The sequence below is a fragment of the Rhinopithecus bieti genome, unplaced genomic scaffold (genome assembly GCF_001698545.2).
Source record: "Rhinopithecus bieti isolate Rb0 unplaced genomic scaffold, ASM169854v2 scaffold_36904, whole genome shotgun sequence".
Taxonomy (NCBI): domain Eukaryota; kingdom Metazoa; phylum Chordata; class Mammalia; order Primates; family Cercopithecidae; genus Rhinopithecus; species Rhinopithecus bieti.
The window spans coordinates 280,780-300,696 of NW_016815705.1; the positions used below are offsets into that span (position 1 = coordinate 280,780).

A 19,917-nucleotide genomic window follows, 5' to 3' on the forward strand; every position below is an offset into this window, starting at 1 on the left:
TATGCATGTGAATATATATATATATATATATATATACTTGTTTTAGAGAGATAGATATCCCTGGTTAAATCCACTTGGACACAAGATTTAATATAAATAGGCACACAAACCATATACTCGATCTCATAGGGAATACAAAAGAATCATTAGCAATACACCAAGCATTCGTAATGCTCTACAGGACACATTCAAAAAAAGGTCTGATAAGGACAGGAATGGAATGGGTCTAAAAGACTCCACAAAGCACTTGGCGTGCACAGAGAGCAGAGGGTGAATAAGGACAGCAAGGACACTGCGATAAATGGAATTGAAAGTCTGGAGTGGGACAGTGGAAAAATAAGTTTTATAAGTAGAGGAGCTAAGATTACAATAGACGGTAAATGTCAAGCAAGGGAATTTTGACTTGAGGGGACAAAAGCAATGAGCTTTCAGACTACAAAGGTTGTCAAAGGATAGTGTGTAATAAGCACATGAAAATACTTGGACATTCACTTTTGTTATTAAAAATGACACAGTGAATTCAGCCAAATATGAAAAGGACTTTTTATTCATGTTATTTAGTATTGAAGTGTAATTTCACAGCAAGCAGGGGCAGACTGTAGAACCTTTTTCAATTCATTTCTTTTATTCTGCTGTCAAAGGATTTGATCCAATACAAAGCATGAAGCTGCATGTGGTGTATACAGAAATGATACCTTTCCATTAAAGGAAAAAGGCTTCAGTAGGTAACCATGGAAACAGCCTAGTGTCCATTCCAATTTCTAATAGAAATCTTGGTCTTCTAATGAAAACCTACCAGATAAACATATTTCTACTCCAACTCTCTAGTTCTAACTCTCTAAAAGGCTTTGGAATATTCATTTAATTTAAAAAAGTAAAATATGTGTTTATGATTGTAACATGCAAAATTTGATTTTCTTTTAACCAAAAAATTCAAACGTGCATTTTAAGATCATAACACCAAGGAATCATCAAAGCGGTCTTGATAGCTCACTGTGGCCAGTGTCCAATTCATGATTTACACATTACTGAGAGCAACTGCCACTTCTGGGTGGCAGAAATTGTCATGTTCCAATCCACCTAACAAAGAGACCTGATTTTTTTTTTCTTCAGTCAGTGAGTAAACCAAGTGACGCATGAGCTGGGCTTATTTTTTATTGTTATAGCTCTAACGGCAGGGTACATGTGAACAATGTGGGGCAAGGTTGTCTACATAGGTATACATTGTGCCATGTTGGTGTGGCTGGCACCTGCCAACTCATTCATTTACATAGGTATTTCTCCTAATGCTATCCTCCCCCCAGCTCGCCCCCATGACAGCCCCCAGTGTGTGATGTTCCCTGCCCTGTGTCCAAGTGTTCTCATTGTTCAATTCCCACCTATGAGTGAGAACATGTGGTGTTTGGTTTTCTGTCCTTGTGATAGTTTCCTGAGAATGATGGTTTCCAGCTTCATCCATGTCCCTGCAAAGGCCATGAACTCATCCTTTTTTATGGCTGCATTGTATTCCATGGTATGTATGTGCCACATTTTCTTAATCTGGTCTATCATTGATGGACATTTGGGTTGGTTCCAAGTCTTTGCTATTGTGAATAGTGCCACAATAAACATACGTGTGCATGTGTCTTCATAGTAGCATGACTTATAATCCTTTGGGTGTATACCCAGTAATGGGATGGCTGGGTCAAATGGTATTTCTAGTTCTAGAACCTTGAGGAATCGCCACACTGTCTTCCACAATGATTGAGCTAGTGTACGCTCCCACCAACAGTAAAAGCATTCCTATTTCTCCACTTCCTCTCCAAGCTGCACTTATTTTTTAAATATAGGAATCTTATATGGTATTACATATAAATCTAACATAAGGACATGGCCCCCAATTTCCGACTTAAGCTTTTAGAGACAAGTTAAAATTGATCTCTAGTATCCCTTGTACAGAGGAATTTCATATAATTTTTGTAGCTCATGCCAGCTCTAGGAGGTACAACATAACCTTGGACCCTCCCCTGACATGTGTGCTATGTTGACTTTCTTCCAAAGATTACAATGTGGAAGAGGATAGTGGCAACTTTACAATGGAGAACTATTGGCAAATACTACCTTGAGTATGTAATCAAGATTCTATAATGTGAGTCATAGTGATACCATACACCCTTGATATGATGTGATGAGAATGGCACTATACCCTTGTGGTCTTCCACCCCCAACTCTAGACCCCTAATCCAACCATGAGATAAACATTAGAAAAATTCAAACTGAGAGATATTCTATAAAGTGCCTGATAAGTATTTCTCAAAACCATCATCAAAAAGATAAAAGTCTGAGCATCTATCAGAGTAGGCTGAGGGGATATGATGACTAAAAATGTATTGTGGGATGGGATCTTGGAAAAAAAGGAGCATGGATTGAATTTGTAGGGGAACATGATGGAAAAACCTAATGAAATCTGAATAAATGCTGGAGTTTATAAAAGTATCACCAAGAAGTGAAATGCTAAGTGTATGGAAAGAACATGGGACTTGGAGCCTGACAGACCATGGTTCCAAGACTGGCTCTCCCACTTGCAAACGGAGTGACTTTGTAGAGCTTCTTTAACCTTTGCAAACCTCATAATCCTAATTTTCAAAAGAGGAATAACACTGTATGTGCTATACCATATTTAATATACAGTGTATTTTAAATGGCAGCTGTCTTTCCTAACACACAACAGTTGCTCCCAAAATGTTCTTTCTCCCCTTGCTTCCAGCCCAACATCAAAAGGCTAGCAACTCTGACCCTCTGTCTGGAGGTTTGCACGCCAAAGGCTGCTTTGCCCATCAGTCACATTAAATTCTGCTCCCTGGAAGCTCACCTCAAGCAAAAGGTGAGGGCAGATGATGTATAAATATCTCAGCCCTGTCACTCTTTGAGGGACTAATTCTGACATGCTTATTCTATAGTGGTTGCCAGGGATCCCCAACAGAATTAAGCTCTAGTTATCCATAGTGTAAACAATTAGAAAATTTACCATGTATTAGCCTTTTTCTCTTCCCTACCACCACACTTGTCTTTTCTGAGATAGTATTCCTAATAAACTACTTGCACTTGAATTACTGTCTCAGTGTCTGCATTTGGGGGAACCCAAACTAAATAGATCCTGCTCTTAGTTTGCAGCAATACTGAATGCTGTAAGTAAATAAGATTTCTTTAAACTTGAAACCATCTAGAAAACTTTGGTATTATTTGCACCCAATGCAAGCATTGTGGTAATAACTGCAAGGTAAATTTTGAATATTGTATCTGGTAAAGAGTACTTTCCCTTTACAGATAGAGAGTTGTAAACGATACATAAGTATATCATTATGTCATTTAGTACATTATGATTTGGCTTTCCAGTCTTTTTATATATGTAACAATTTTATCTAATTACATGCTTGAATATATCTGGTATAGTATATATCAGAGTTTTAGGAAGTGTCTAAAGATATAAGCGAAAACTTTTAAAATTATATGAAATGTTACAAAAACACCTGTAAAAGACATTCAGATGGGAGAGCAAAAAGTCTTTTATTATTTTCAGCTATTAAACCGAACACTAAAATTAATATAATAGTTTATATAGGAATCATGTGAATGATATATATTATTGTTGTTATGTCTATTTTAAATTCACAGGCTTAGATCAGTAAGAACCTCAAAGACCAGATATGTTGCTGCACAATGGTACCAACTAATGAGACAGGCATAAAGAAAAACTATGTATGTATGTATGTATGTTACCCATTGCTAAAGAAGAATATCTCATTTAGGAGTCAACATTCTTCCCTTGAAATATATGTTCAAGAGCCAGTTCTTCATAGAATAAATATTTAAGGAATGATACAGTTGAAAAAACATAGACAAATATACCATCAAGAGAAAGATAAGTTGCTAGAAGACCATTATGAAAAGAATGGAGTTCAAATGAGGTTGGAATAGTAGGAGAAATTCTTACAGAAATGATAGCACTGGGTTAGATGTATGTGTATTGAATTTAGCAGTTCATGAAGGTCATGTGTAATTTGGATAAACCAGACACATTTAACACACAGAAACATATGTTGAATAAATAGATGATTGAATAGCTGAGAAATAGAATGATGGAGATGCATCGTGGAAAATGTTGTTTCACATGGTGAGAACCATTCTAGCTTTTGCATGTTTCCTTGTTCCTGATGGTCCCGTATTAGTTTTCTATTGTTTCATAACAAATTGCTACAAATTTAGTGGCTTAAAACAACACAAAATTATTATTTCACAGTTTGTAAGAGGAATTCAGGCACAATGTGGCTGGGTTGTCTGCTCAGGGCCTCACACAGCTGAAACTCAGGTGTTGGCCAGAGCTGTGATCTCAGTTGAGCCCCAGGGGATTCCTCTTCCAACCTCCCTGGTTCCTGGCAAAATTCAGTTCCTTGCAGCTGTAAGATTGACTTCCTATCTTTGTTTGTTGTCTGGTTCTCTGCCAGGGTTGCTCTCTGCCAGCAGCTAGAGACTGCCCTCAGTTATGTGCCATGTAGCTCTCTCTAAATCATGGCAGTTTTCATCATCAGGCCAGCTGGAGATTCCCTCTCTTCAGTGCTAACCCAAGGTTGTATCTAATATCTTTGTAATATAATGTAATGTGATCTCGAAATGACCGTCCTGTCATGGCCACAGTCTGTCCCACACTTAAGGGAAGGAAGTTATATAGGGCATGTATACCAGGGGACAGAAACCTTGGATCATCTGCAAATTATACATCAGTCACAAAAAAAGCAACCTCTGTACATTCAAGCATAATTCGTGGGATATATTTTGGAAGGGATTCCCAACTCAGCTTAAATTTGCAATTTATATTCTTTAATATTGCAATAGTAAAATATGAGTATCTGCAGCATAATATTTATAAATTAGATTTCCCAAATTGTAGACTTCCTTTAAAACCCTTCAGGGCAGAGTCAAGTATTAAAAAAAATACATAAAATTTAACATCGGTAATGTTTAAAATGGGAAGATTTAACAATGAAGTAGAAAAGAGACATGTCAGTCACATTTTGTTATTATATTACTGCATATTGCTTATTGTATTATCTTGCACTCTTGCTCTGTTTCCCATAAAGACTAGGGAATTTCAAAGACAAATTGTTTTCATTTCAATTCAGTTAGTAATTATTGGACACTACTCTCCTACTAGAACAGTTTGCACAGGGATTCAAAATATATCCTTAGCATTGTTACTGAATCCATGAGATTTTTTTTTAAAAGAACCTAAAAACTGATAGGAAAAGACGAGATAGAATATAATCAAATGTAGATATTATGCATGGATATTGCACAGAAAATCACTAATATTTAGATATTACTTGAGGCAAATGCTTTGTTCAGAGCTTACAGGAATTTGTGTTATTCAATCTGTAAAATAGCCCATGAAAGAGGAGGCATATATTTATCTCTTTTCTCAGATGAGGAATCCAACATTTTGACAGAGACTCCCAGTAACTCTGGTCCTGAGTCATAGCTCTCAAACTTAGGTTTGTGTAATCTTCCAGAGCTCATTTTTCCAGTATTATCCAATTCCAAATATATACAGATATGATATCTGCAGTACAATGGCAGATAAGCCATCTGGGTAAAAATGCTAAGAGAGTGCTAAATGAAGAAAGTGAAGAATGTATGAAGACTTTAAGGAGACTAGTCTTTTGCTTGGCAAAGTGGAGTGGGAAGGATAGTCCTAGTGATGTGATCAGCACATACCTGGTCAGGGATGGAAGAATGAGATGGCTTGCTGAGTGCAAATCAAAAAAGCATCACTTTGTTATATTGAGGTGAAAGCAGAAAGAGTTAATGCTTTACAGAAGATATCGAAGACAAGATGAGAATAGTGAACATAAGGTGCATACCCACATGCTGTTTTTAGTTATAGAATTTTAGAGCATTAAAGCTATAAAAAATAAGTGATACCATCTAGATGTGTAAGAGTAAGTTAAGAGTATACAGCCAGATGCTACTTACTCCTCCTGACCCTCCTCTGCACAAACCACTGAGCTAACAGCCTATAGATGAAACCTGAAATCAATTCATGCATAGGAAAAGGTGCTGTCTGGGAATAAACTTGGCAGCTCCACTGGTGAATTCAATTCCATCTATGAATTCTCCACGCTGACTTCAGGATGATGTGACATGTGGAGGAAGATAATATGTAAAAAATAATTTGCATTGCTAAAGGTATAATTTTTGTTGCTAAACAGTTTTCCCTTTGATTTCAATACAAATTATCTTGGGTTATTTTTACAGATGAGAGAAAATCATTATGACAAGTTTATTTTCTTATAAGTTATATATCTTGATTTTTTTTGACATACTTTTCAAATTGACTACGTTCCAAATACCTAAAGAGATCTCCCAGAGGATGCAAAGGTCCAAAATGACTAAATAATGGGTGTGTAAAGAGAATTTGAAGCACGTGGACAAGTAGTGGCAAATAGCAGAGCTTCAGGTTCAGAGAGACGTCTGTCATTAAGCGGCTTGGACATACTGGGTGAATCCTGTAACTTCTTTGGCTTCAGTTTCATTTAGAAAGTGAAGCTGTTGGCATAATTTGATATATATCAAACTGTGAGCTTTTATAGTAAATATTGTCCTGAGGAACTCAAACAAAAGTATTTTATAATTTAGAACTAAATGTAAGAAAATCAAAACCTATATGATAAAGCTGCACCAAATATACATGTAGACATTTTGAATTCAAATATCTATTCATTTGTAAACTATACCTTAATAAAAAATAAAACAAAAATGAATACGTGTATTTGTATCTAGGAATACATTGTTTTATTACTCTTTGCTTCATTGTGCTTCACAGATATTGCACTTTTTAACAAATGGAATGTTTGTGGCAACCCTACATGGAGCATGTCTATTGGCCTCATTTTTCCAACAGCATGTGCTCACTTGATGTCTTGGTGTCATACTTTGGTAATTCTCCCAATATGTTAAACTTTTTCATCATTATTTTATCTGTTATGATTATGATCAGTGATTTTTTATGTGACTATTGTAATTGTTTTGGGGTGCTACAAATCGTACCCATGTAACAACAGCAAACTTAACTGATGAATGTTGTGTGTATTCTGACTGCTCCACAGACTGGCCATTCCCTCTCTCTTGCTCTTCAGGCCTTCCTGTTCCTAAAACACAACAATATTGAAATTAGGCCGGTTAATAACCCTACAATGGCATCTGTGTTCAAGTGAAAGGAAAAGTCACATGTTTCTCACTTAAAATCAAAAGCTATAAAAGATTAAGCTTAGTGAGAAGGTATGTCAAAAGCCGACATAGGCCAAAAAGTAGGCTTCTTGCACCAAACAGCTGGCAAAATAGTGAAGGCAAACAAAAAATTCTTGAAGGAAATTGAAAATGTTACTCTAGTAAACACATAAATGAAAAGAGAGCAGACAGCCTTATTCCTTATATAGAGACAGTTTTAGTGGTTTGGATAGAAGATCAAACAAGCTATGAAATGCCTTTACGCCAAAGCTTCACCACAGCAGGGCCCTAACTCTAATACTATGACGGGCGAGAAAGCTGCAGAAGAAAAGTTGGAAGCTAGCAGAGGTTGGTTTATGAGTTTTAAAGAAAGAAGTTCTCTCTATAACTTTAAAGTGCAAAGTGAAGTAGCAAGTTATCCAGAAGATCCAGCTGAGATCATTGATAAATGTGAATACAGTAAACAACAGATTTTCAACATAGACGAAACAGCACTCGATTGGAAGAAGATGCCATCTGGGACTTCCATAGCTAGAAAAGCGAAGTCAATGCCTGGTTTCAAAGCTTCAAAAGACAGGCTGAGTCTCTTGTTAGGAAAAATATAGCGAGTGACTTTCAGTCAAAACCAATGTTCATTTACCATTCCCCAAATCCTAGGGCCCTTAACAATTATGCTGAATCTACTCTGCCTGTGCTCTGTAAATGGAACGACAAGGCCTGGATTACAGCACATCTGTTTACAACATGGTGTACTAAATATTTTAAGCTCACTGTTGAGACCTATTTCTCGGGGAAAAAAAAAGATTCCTTTTAAAATATTACTCTTCATTGATAATTTACTCGGTCACTCAAGACCTCTGATGGAGATGTACAAGGAGATTAATGTTTTAATGTCTGCTAACACAATATTCATTCTGCAGACCATAGATCAAGGAGTAAGTTCAACTTTCAAGTCTTACTATTTAAGAAATACATTTTCTAAGACTCTAACTGCCATAGTGATTCCTGTAATAGATCTGGGCAAAGTAAATTGAAAACTTTATGGAAAGTATTCACAATTCTAGATACCACAAATAACATTTGTGATTCATGGGAAGAGGTCAACATATCAACAATAACAGGAGTTTGGAAAAAGCTAATCCCAACCCTCTTAGATGACTTTGAGGGGTTCAAGACATCAGTGGAGGAAGTAATTGCAGATAGGGTAGAAATAGCAGGAGAACTAGAATTAGGAGTGGAGCCTGAAGATGTGACTGAATTGCTGCACTCTCATGCTAAAACTTTAATGAATGAGCATTGCTTCTTATTAATGATCAAGGAAAGTGGTTTCTTGAGATATAATCTCCTATTGAAGATGCCGTGAACACTGTTGAAATGACAACAAAGTATTTAGAATATTACATAAACTCAAGTTGATAAAGCAGTGGCAGGTTTTGAGAGGATTAATTAAAATTTTAAAAGAAGTTCTACTGTGGGTAAAATGCTATCAAATAGCATCACATGCTACAGAAAAATCTTTAGTGAAAGGAACAGTTGATTTATGTGATAAACTTCATTGTTGTCTTATGTTTTAAAATTACTACATCCACCTAAATTTCATCAGTCACCACTCTGGTCAACCTGCAGCCATCAGCATTGAGGCAAGACTCTCCATCAGCAGAAAGATTACCACTCACCGAAGGCTAGGATAATTGTTAGCATTTTTAGCAATAAAGTATTTTTAATTAAGGAATATACATTGTTTTTTGAGACAATACTATTGCACACTTAATATGGCTACTATATAGTGTAAACATAACTCATAGGCACGGGGAAACAAAAACGTGTCTTGCTTTAAATTTGATACTTGTTTTATTGTAGTGATCTGAAACTGAACCCACAGAAACTCTGAAGTATGCCTGTGTATACGCATGTACATACATACACACTCACACCCCCTTCATCTATGGATAAAAAAAGGAAAGAAAGAAACCCTGTGGCAAGATAGAGCAAGTAGAGGGTGTTTAATTCCTGAGCCCTTTGCAGAAAGAGACAAGATTCAGGTCCCAATAATACAGCAATGCCTTTCCTTTCTTGCTTTGTAACTTGTACTGCTGGAACAAGGTTTCATTAGCACACGCTCACGCTAGAGATTTGAGCAAACTTTTGTTTGTAGTTTTTCTAAAAGGTCATGAAAAAAGAGTATTTTAAAAGAAGTAACTGTATATACATTAGGATTTTAAACATAATGCAATTGGTTAAAAAAAAAATGTGGACACCTACTCTTTCATTATGTTAAATTAATTTAACAGAATATTTTAGATCCTTCTCACAGAAGTCCTTGAAATTATTTAGATGTTGTTTTAGGTATTTGAAGAATCTTAAAATGTCTTTGGACATTCTCCCTAAAAGAAAATCTAGAACAAACCATACATGTAGGTGAAAAATAAAGAATGCTTACCATCTGATATGATTTGACTGTGTCTCCACCAAAATCTCATCTTGAATTGTAGCTCCCGTAATCCCCACATGTCATGGGAGGGACCTGGTGGGAGATAATTGAATCATGGGGGCAGGTTTTTCCCATGCTGTTCTCATGATAGTGAATAAGTCTCACGAGATTTGATGGTTTTACAAAGGGCAGTTTCCCTGCACACGCTCTCTTGCCTGCCACCATATAAGATGTGCCTTTGCTCCTCCTCCAACTTCCACCACAATTGTGAGCTTCCCCAGCCATGTGGAACTGTGAATCCATTAAACCTCTTTCCTTCATAAATTACCCAGTTTTGGTTATGTCCTTATAGCACTGTGAGAATGAACAAAACATCATCTATGAAAAGAAAATATTGAGATTAAAAGGAATTGAGATTTGAATTGGCTTTATATATAGTATCATCCATTATAGATAGTACTCATTTGATTACAAGACAAATTCAGAGGCAGAAATCATTATGACCCCAATAAAGTATATATAAAATAAGTAAAATCACCTAGTCACGTTATAAAACACTTTTATGAAGATATAGCTATAATAGAAAAGTATTTTGAAAATGGTTGATTTTATGCTGTTGGAAAGTATAACTGGATGTTAAAATTTCAGCCCAGATACCAAGATACAATAAATATGAAATGTAAAATCAGATTTCCCTATGCAAAATTTGCAATGGCAATCAAAAATCAGATTTTCCTGTGCAAAATTTGAAAAAACACTTTGGAAATCTGATTCTGTGACATTAGACACTTCAACCAGCATGAGGAGGAAAAGGATGTATGTTAGTTTGCTGGAGCTTTTGTACAAAATTACTGCAAACTAGGTTTCTTAAAACCATAGAAATTTATTGTCTTACAGTTCTGGAGGCTAGAAGTCTGAAATCAAGGTGTCAGAAGTGCCATACTCCCTCTGATACCTAAGGGAGAATCATCTTTTTCCGCTTCTAGCTTCCAGTGTTTGCCAACAATCCTTGGTGTCCCATGGCTTGTAGATGCATCATTCCAGTCTCTAATTCCATCATCACATGGCTGTCTTTTCTCTGTCTCTATTCTCTTACAAGGACACCAGTCCTTTTAGATTAAGGGCCCATCTTACTCCAGTATGACTTCTTCATAAGGACTATCTCCGTAAGTGTACACATTTTGCGGTACTAGTGGTTAGGACTTCAATCTATCATCTGGGGAGCCACAGTTCAACCCATAATGGAAGGTATCAGAATATGGAGAAGATTGTAAGATTTTGCCTGGAGAGAATAGTTGCCCTGCCTCTAGAGAAGATGGGCTGGGATTCTAGCTTCCAGTAAGAAGAGGATTCAAGGCAGGGAAGTTCTTGAGTGTGCAACCCATGCAATCAAACAGAGCCCTACAATCTTGGAATTCCTGATAATTTTATAAAAATAAGTTCTGCATTTTCATTTTGCACTGGGACCTGCAAATTATGTAGGATGCCAGTTGGAGAGCTTGCTATATGCTTCTGGTATATGGCAGGCTGTGACCTGACTCACACACGATAAGGCTGGCTTGTGACAACTGAATACAGGGAACTGACTACACTGCCTAATGTTAGCCTGCCTCCCAGAGTTTTCACAAAAAGTGGCTCACTTGTAAAATATGCATTGTCCTCTTTCTTTGCACTTCAGTTAAGAGGTGCTCAGAGATGGGAATCTCTAAGAAAATCCAAATGATCTCAGAACAGGGAGCTTTAAATCTCTGGCAGGCCAGAGAACAGGAAGGAGTTATACACAACAGTTCAAGTAAGACCTCTCTTACAGCTTTGCCACTCTGGAAGAATAAAAAAATTAAAAAAAAAAAAACTGATTAGCAGACTGGGTGAATTTGGGAGTGGGCAGGAACAGTGAGGGGAAAAAAAAAAAAAGCTTAAGACATAAAACAAAAGCCTTTGCCTCTGCAGGCTGCCAACATAAATTAAGGCCAATGTGGAGAAGGGGGAATTATTTGATATTGCATTACATTTAGAGTTTTGATTAGTAATACTAAACAGTATATTCTAATTTCAGAATTGAATCCCAAGGTGACCTAAACAGGTTAGCCAAAAAAAAAAAAATCATGCACACCGTATTTTTCACTTAGGAATAAGGAAAGATACGTTATCTACTCCAATACATTGTAAAGGGTTAGTGGTGGTGTGGCCTGAATTGTGTTCTTCTAGAAATTCATATGTTGAAGTCTTAACCCCCAGTTCCTTAGAATGTAACCATATTAGAGATGAGTCTTTAAAGAGATAAAGTTAAAATGGCGTCATTAGGGTGCCCTAATCCAAGGTAACAGGTATTTTTATAAAAAGAGATTAGGACACATGCAAACAGAGAAGGAAGACCGTGTGAAGACACATGGAGAAGGTCCCTCTTAGAAGCCAAAGAGAGCGGCCTCAGCAGAAACCAACTCTGCTAAGATCGTGATCTTGGACTTCCAGCCTCCAAACCTGTCAGGAAATAAATTTCTGTTGCTTAGGCCACCCAGTCCATAGTACTTTGTTATGGCAGCCGTAGTGAACTAATACAACAGTAAACAATAAAAACTGAGTTATTACAGTGAGTAATTAGTTTTGAAAGGCATAATAATCAACAAGGTCCATAAACTGGAGCATAGACATTATTACCTGTATCATTATCATCATCTTATAGCTGAGATTAAAAGAGTTGACTTAAAAAATGGCCATGTTAGTGGTTGTTTGTAGACCTAGCTTGACTGAAGGACTACATAAGAATATATGTGATACTAGATAGCTCATAATTTTACAGATTAGACAACATGAACATTAAGTGTGAAACAGAATTTTAAAAGCACTATAAATTACTAAATCCATAGGATTCATGCAAAGAGCTCTACTTGTTACATTTTGCAATACTGTAAGTTGGTATACATTCACAGAAATATAAATGCAATTGCACAATAGAAGAATAGAGCAAATTTATTTAATGTAATATATATGAAGCATAGAACACATTTTTTTTTTAAAAGGTAGTGTTCAATTAATGTTAACTTCCTCCCTGTTTCCTCTTTTATAATGGAAGGAAAGCCACAGAGATTGATTGTTTTTCCCTGCTTCTAGTCACCTTAGCTTAATTAAAGTGATTAGACTTTGAACCAATTAATTGTCATTAAAGTCAGGCTGGCACTGGAACAAATGGAAACATATGCTAAATCTATGGTTCATGTAACTCGGTTCTGCTTTTACTAAGTATTGGTAACCGATGATAAAGCAATTTGAGTGATAATCAGAAAAGGAAGAAGAATAGTTTCCATTATTTTAACAGAATGTACAATGAGATTTTACTAATGAATGAATCAATCTTGTATAGTGTAGTTATCAACATACCTGATAGTTTAAAGTAAAGTGCTTCATTGGTGTTCAGGTTTGAAATATTTTAACTCACATAGGCATAAAGGTTTCAACCATAGCAAGGACAGGCTGGGCCTTACACATACTGAGAGTGTCTGTGGAGTAGTGAGACGGAAAAACAAGCAACAGCTGTAGGGAATAGCTGCTCCTAGGAAATCCAGCATGAGATTTGGAGATTATCCCCAAAGTCATAAAGGAACTCATAAGTAGTTAATCTAGAGGGTCATAATACAATGCTTAAATTATCAGAAATACCTGTCATCAGGTATTATAAACTCTCCCTCGGGACTTGTACAGCAGCCAAGGGCTCAGCTCAGACAGGCAAGAGCAAACATTGCTGGGCCCTTATACTAAAATTTCTTGGTAGTGTTGGATAGAAATCCTCAATTTGGGATTAACTCCAACACTGGGAATAATAACTCTAAATATCAGCTACTGAATTTTGTCTGTGTGCCAGAATCTCTGCAAAGTATTTCACATATAATGTTTTCAGTATACCCAAAGTGAATTCCATGAACCTTTTACAGTAGTAGATATGAAAAAAATTTAATAATGACAATTATGGGTTCAAAAACTAATGGATATAAATGATAAATAATTGAGTTCAAACCTAATAATTTCCAGATTAGGTTTCAAGAATGATATGTATATACTGACATGCACTGATTTTATTATTGTAAAGAGTAAAAAATTCCTAGAAACAAGCATAAAATGAGATTATTAAGTACAAAACAAATTAATCCTGATTTTACATTAATCCAAGAAAACAAGGAAGCATTATCAACAGATTGTTTTAACAAAATTGCTTGTGAGCCAAATATTTTAACATCCGTTAATTTTTTTCAAGTACAAAGGCCAAAAAATAATTAACAGACATATAATTTATATACACGTATAAGTACATAAACTATTCTACAAATATATCTTTCTTAAATGTAAATTACTTAAGATAGCTCTAATGACCACAAAATGAATCTAAATTAGAAATTGAGGATCAAGGGATGTGGTAGACTGCTCTCTAAAACTTTCAGCAGGTACTATTTCCAAACTATCTTAAAAGACTCGAGAAGAATATACTGTATAAAAATGGCCTGAGCCATTAGAAAATTAAGGCTGAAATGGAGGTTATGAGGTTTCCTTTTACACTGGCATTTGTACACTTTAAAAGGAAGCAATTTTAATGTAGAAGGCTATCCTTGAGTATTGAAATAATCCTATCATGAACAAAAGAAATTTCTCTAGAAATTTCCTTCTCTCAGCTTAAGATTCTCACTTGTGTAATTAAATAAGTTTGTAATTGTGTTTAAAATAATACTGTTTGGGGAGTATATTAATATTTCTGTTTGATGGGTTTTATGTTATTCTTCTTAGGTGACCAGATGTTCTTCATAAAACATATGAGCATGAAAAGTAATGAAGCTAGAAAATATATTTGTGAATTGAATACATGAAGTCTGTGATATATTTTACATAATGTACTTCACATTTCTCAAAATGTACTTCACATTTCTCGAAATTGTATATTAAGTAAATGTATAACCTTTGTGAAGAATTTTCTAGTTTTTTGTTGTTGTTGTTGTTGTTGTTGTTGTTGCTGCTGCTGTTGTTGTTTTGAGACTGGGTCTTGCTCTGTCATCCAGCCAGAGTGCAGTGGTGTGATCATGGCTCAAGTAATCTGCCAGCCTCAGCCTCTCCCACCTCAGCCTCCCAAGTAGTGGGGACAACAGGCATGTACCTGTTGTCCTATTTTAAGAGAAAATAATTTTCTCTTAATTATTGTTTGTAGAGATGAGATCTCTGTATGTTTCCCTGGCTGGTCTTAAACTCCTGGGCTCAAGCAATCCTCTCACCTTAGCCTCCCAAAGTGTTGGGATTACAGGCATGGGTCACCGACCCAGTCCCCAATAATTTCCTTTTAAGCGGTTGACAGAAGAGGGTATTTGTATTCCATCATTGATTTTTCCACTTCCTCTCACCACTTCTTGTGATTTTCATAGAAGTCCTGAGAAGCAGTGCTGCAGAGGCAACTCTGCCAAGACTTAACTCGTTCAGCTTACGAAGCTCCAGAGTTTATATTATTTGTAAAGCTGACTTCCTCCAATTTCATCAGATATCTTTGAGAAACAAAAAGACCTTGACATGACCTTTCTCATTATTCTGTTGACATAGCAAAGAGAAAGAAAAACCCACAGAATACTGAACAATGCTTATCATAGCTAAAAGAAGAAAACACATTCTATAATTATGTGCTTAATAACCCTTATGAGGCTGGGCACGGTGGCTCACACCTGTAATCCCAGCACTTTGGGAGGCCGAGGCAGGAGGATCATGAGATCAGGAGATTGAGACCATCCTGGCCAACATAGTGAAACCTCATCTCTACTAAAATACAAAACGTTAGCCTGGCATGGTGGCGCATGCCTGTAATACCAACTACTCAGGAGGCTGAGGCAGGAGAATCGCTTTAACCTGGGAGGCAGAGTTGCAGTAAGCTGAAATTGCACCACTGCACTCCAGCCTGATGACAGAGCAAGACTCCATCTTAATAAAAAAAAAAAAAAAAAAAAAAAAAACTCATGAAACTTTAATAATCAATGTTGTAAATAAATTATTCACACCAGGAACAAAATAATAAAGATTATTATAGTTCAATTGAATTATCTAACAAAGAGTCCATAATCCACCATGACATTTCTTAGATATTTTCAGAAGAATTGATGTAGTTAAGCCTAGGCAAACCATATTAAAGAGATAAGTGTAGAGCCTACCTTTAATGAGATCTCTAGAGAAGATAATTCTACAACCTTCAGAAGCTCACTGACAATATTAAATAAAATTTACACAATGTACTTATGTTATCAGAAGAAAGATTTAAACTTCTATATGAAAAAATTACATTGTAGAATTGGAGAACTGGTCATAAGATGGTAGGAAGAGGGACTGTCCTTCATTGAGCTCCGTGCAGTTTGCAAACTATATTTTCTTTAACCTATTGTGAGCTTTATAGTGCAAGTACCATGCAAGAAATACAGTGCCAGCAAATAGTGGGTATTTTAAAGTTTGTTTTGTTCAACTGAGCTCTCACCAAAACATCATAAAACAGATGACTTTGCCCTACTTTACAGTGTAGGAAAAAGACTCAAAGAGATGAATTAGCTTTCTCAAGATAACATACCAGCAATCATTTGAAAACACAAGTTTATCTGATATGAAAGCTTCCATGGGTAGATCTGCTCTATTGTAACGTTTTAAAACGTACATATTGTTTTATTAGCTGAATTTTATATTTTCAGGTATTTTCTTACACTGCTGACAAAGAAATTCGAACCGATGACTTGTGCTTGGATGTTTCTAGACTCAATGGACCTGTAATCATGTTAAAATGCCACCATATGAGAGGAAATCAGTTATGGGAATATGATGCTGAGGTATAGTATTTTCCTTAATTTACTTATTATTTGATGCTTGAGCTCAGTTATTTATTTCAACATTCGACATTTAAATCTTAAGCTGGTTTTTATCTACATTGGCAGAATTAGATTTTAAGCATGCAGGTTCATATCTGGTAACATTAGGATGGCATATCATATAAACAGGTTTTGCCAAATTGGTCCATTAATATAAAATATGAATGAGGATGATAAAATCAGTTTTGTATATGATAACTTGTTATCTCCATGTACATGCCAAACATAAATTAGGCAAGGGGTAAGCTAAGGCTATCTGAGAGGTTTGTATGAAGATGTGTATACAGGATTATATTGACAATATGTTTATATTTTCAAATTTTAAATTTTATGCCACCAATCACTGACATTTATGTTCCTCAACTGGAAGGAACAATATCTGACAAGATTAACAAGATTTCTTTACTGTTTACAATTATAAATATTTCACAGAATTCAGTAAACTAATTAGTCACCTAAAAAGCTGAGTAGCCTCTTCTCAATATAGCACACCTTTCTGACAGAGGAGAGGGAGAGAAAACAACAAAATTGCTGTTGGAAATTTATCTCCAGACAGTGTGTAAAAACCAGATCAGCCATCAGATGGAGCTAATAAAAAAGAAACATTTTCCTTTGCATAAAGAAACACTCTCGAAAACAGCTTCATTTCTTTCAGTTTTCTTTTATGATTAACAAAATGAATTGGTCGTCTGTGTTACATTTCCCACATTATTAAGTGGTAGGTGATTTATTTAAGAGGAAAACTAAAGTTCATTCTGCTTAAGATAAATGCTACTATAGAGGTAAATGGGTTTCACAGATGCAGTATTCCATGGAAGCCTAAAATTTTCTACAAGAATAACATTTTAAAAACCAATCTACAGAGTTTTGGCATTGTTGATATTTTAACAAGACCTTTTAAAAACCTTTTTGAATGTCATTTTAATATTTACATGATTCTGTAGTTTCTTAAGTTGAATATTAGAAAAACTTACTGAATTCTCATAGGATTTGAAACTGGTTATGTAGGGTTAATTTGGGGTCTAAAACTTATACAATGTTACCAGGATCTTAGGACACAAAATCATCTTCTGGGCCATAATTGAGGACAAACACTGAGAATTCTTCCTATGTTGTACCAATATGTTCTGTTAAGATGCTATTGCCTTCGCTATATCTTACTCACCTTGTCTGACCACCAATCTTTTTTTCTCTTCAACTATTATTTATTGGTGCCATCCTTGGTATTAAGCCTACAGAAAACAGTGCCTTTGCAAAATACATGTAGGTAAATACTTCATCAGTACTCTATCTCTTCTATGAGGAAAAATGCAGTAAAATGTACAGATACAGTAGAAATCCTATAAGTGATACTTATTTTTAAATAAAACTTGTTGTTGTTACTGTTTAGTTTCTACCAGGGACCTGGGACTCTACTGAGCTTATGCTAAAAATAAGAAAATCTAGAATATATTTATTAAGAAAGGGGAATGATCATATACATTTGTATAAAATGAAACAGTGTGGAATTTTAGAATACCACTTGTAATCTTTAAACTTTTCCATAACTCTTGAGTGAACAATATCATAACTCAAATTCTTTCATTTCTCAAATAACTACTGTCAGTAATTACGTGTATATTTTTGTTTACATTTTCTGTCAGCTAGTAGCAATGCTATTGAATACTAAGGAATTTTAAGTAAAAAGTAAAAAAATAGATAGCTTCACCTAAGATAAATAAATGATTTCTATAAATTTACTCTTTTGGATGACTAGTAGTTATCTGTTGTAGTATTTCAGAGCACTATAACATTTTGTGTCATGTTTACTTTGACTTTGGAACACACACACAGAAAAGCTTATAAAATGCCATAAATATTGAGAAATTTTTATTTTAAATACTTTGATCATCTGAATTATATAGCTTAACTAAATTCTCATATATGTTTATGTTTTCAAAATTAACTAGTGATGTTTACATTATCTAATGACACCACTTGGCTAAATTAAAAAATGAATGCATCATAGTCTAGTAAATGACATGATAATAGAGCAATTGTCGGAATAATACATTGCCTTTCTGGAAATTTCAGCTTTGAAATGTGATTATATTTTTGAGAAGGTTGTTAAAAAGGATTTTTTTAAACGAAATTGAAATATAACATATATTACTATGCTTTTAAGTTTTACATTTAGGGTTTCTTTAGGTCACAGAAGAGTTCCACCCCTTGCTACCCACAGGGTGATTCCAGGAGTAGTAGCATCAACTGGGAACTTGTTAGAAATGCAGGATCCGAGCCCATACTAAACACACTGAATCCAAATCTGTATTTTAACAAAATCTCCGATCATTCATATACACATTTACATTTGAAAAGGACGGGGTCAAATATCTATGTATGTTCCATAGTCTTTTTATACACTGATTAAAGAATATGACAAATTTAGGAAAAGGCATGGATACAATTTGGAAAATGGCAAGGCCTCCAGAGGGGAGCGAAGAGAGGGAAAGGGAGCAAAAGGATAAGAGGTGTTGAGATGAGAAGGAGGAATAATTGCTCAGTGGTTCTATTCTTCTCATATTCCAACCTGTGGAAAGTAAATGCATGCTGCTTACTACTTTAACTCAATTCTTTATCTTTTGCTAGCAAGGACAAAAGTTTTCTTTGAAAAATCTCTGAGGTGGTGCAGGTTCAAGGCAGAATAAAAATTGTCGGAGTTCACAGAATTACAGAACTGAAATGTACCTTGCAGTTCTCTCCTTTAAGCCTTTATCAGGAGGAAACTAAAGCACAAATATTACACTGCTAGCAGCAGATCTAGAATTCAGGTCCTAATAAAGTATTCCAAGCAAGCTAGCTATCAGTATAATTGTGAATCTCACCATGTGAACAGCAGAAATATTCCGTCACCTTATCTCCCATAGTCCTTTCTATCTTAGAAAAGAAAGTCATAAATAGGAGCAGGATTGTTGGAATATCCAGAGAAAAATGGAAACAGTGTCATGAAGCCTCAAAACCTAGAATCTATCCAGCTACTTTGGTTTTGTTTACTTCTTAGGCGAGTGGGGGAAAAGAGAAGGAATAAAGTTCATTACATATTTATCTGTTTTCTCGTGCAATTCTTACAATAGTCATAAGACAGATATTCTATTTTTCACATTAGTAAAATGAAGCATAGGGTAAATGCCTCGTTTAAGTTTGCACAGCCAGATTCTTACAGTAAATCCAGCAATTTTTCTACTACACTACATTGCCTCTCAATGTTATCGAAAAACTAGAAATAATTTGATTCTTTCAATGGTTATGATATAATAAGCGTAATATACAGTATTTCAAATGGAATAACTAAATGCTATCAGTTATTTGTTATAC

The 19,917-nt window shown here is 35.4% G+C and overlaps 1 protein-coding gene across 1 annotated transcript in view; it reads left to right on the forward strand.

Moving 5' to 3' along the window:
* The window catches only part of GALNT13 (polypeptide N-acetylgalactosaminyltransferase 13), a 213,279-nt gene that overhangs the window by 181,554 nt on the left and 11,808 nt on the right, over positions 1 to 19,917 (forward strand). Inside the window, exon 7 of the mRNA XM_017853575.1 lies at positions 16,390 to 16,524. Within this exon, the coding sequence (XP_017709064.1) occupies positions 16,390 to 16,524 (135 nt within the window). The remainder of the gene's footprint in view (positions 1 to 16,389; positions 16,525 to 19,917) is intronic.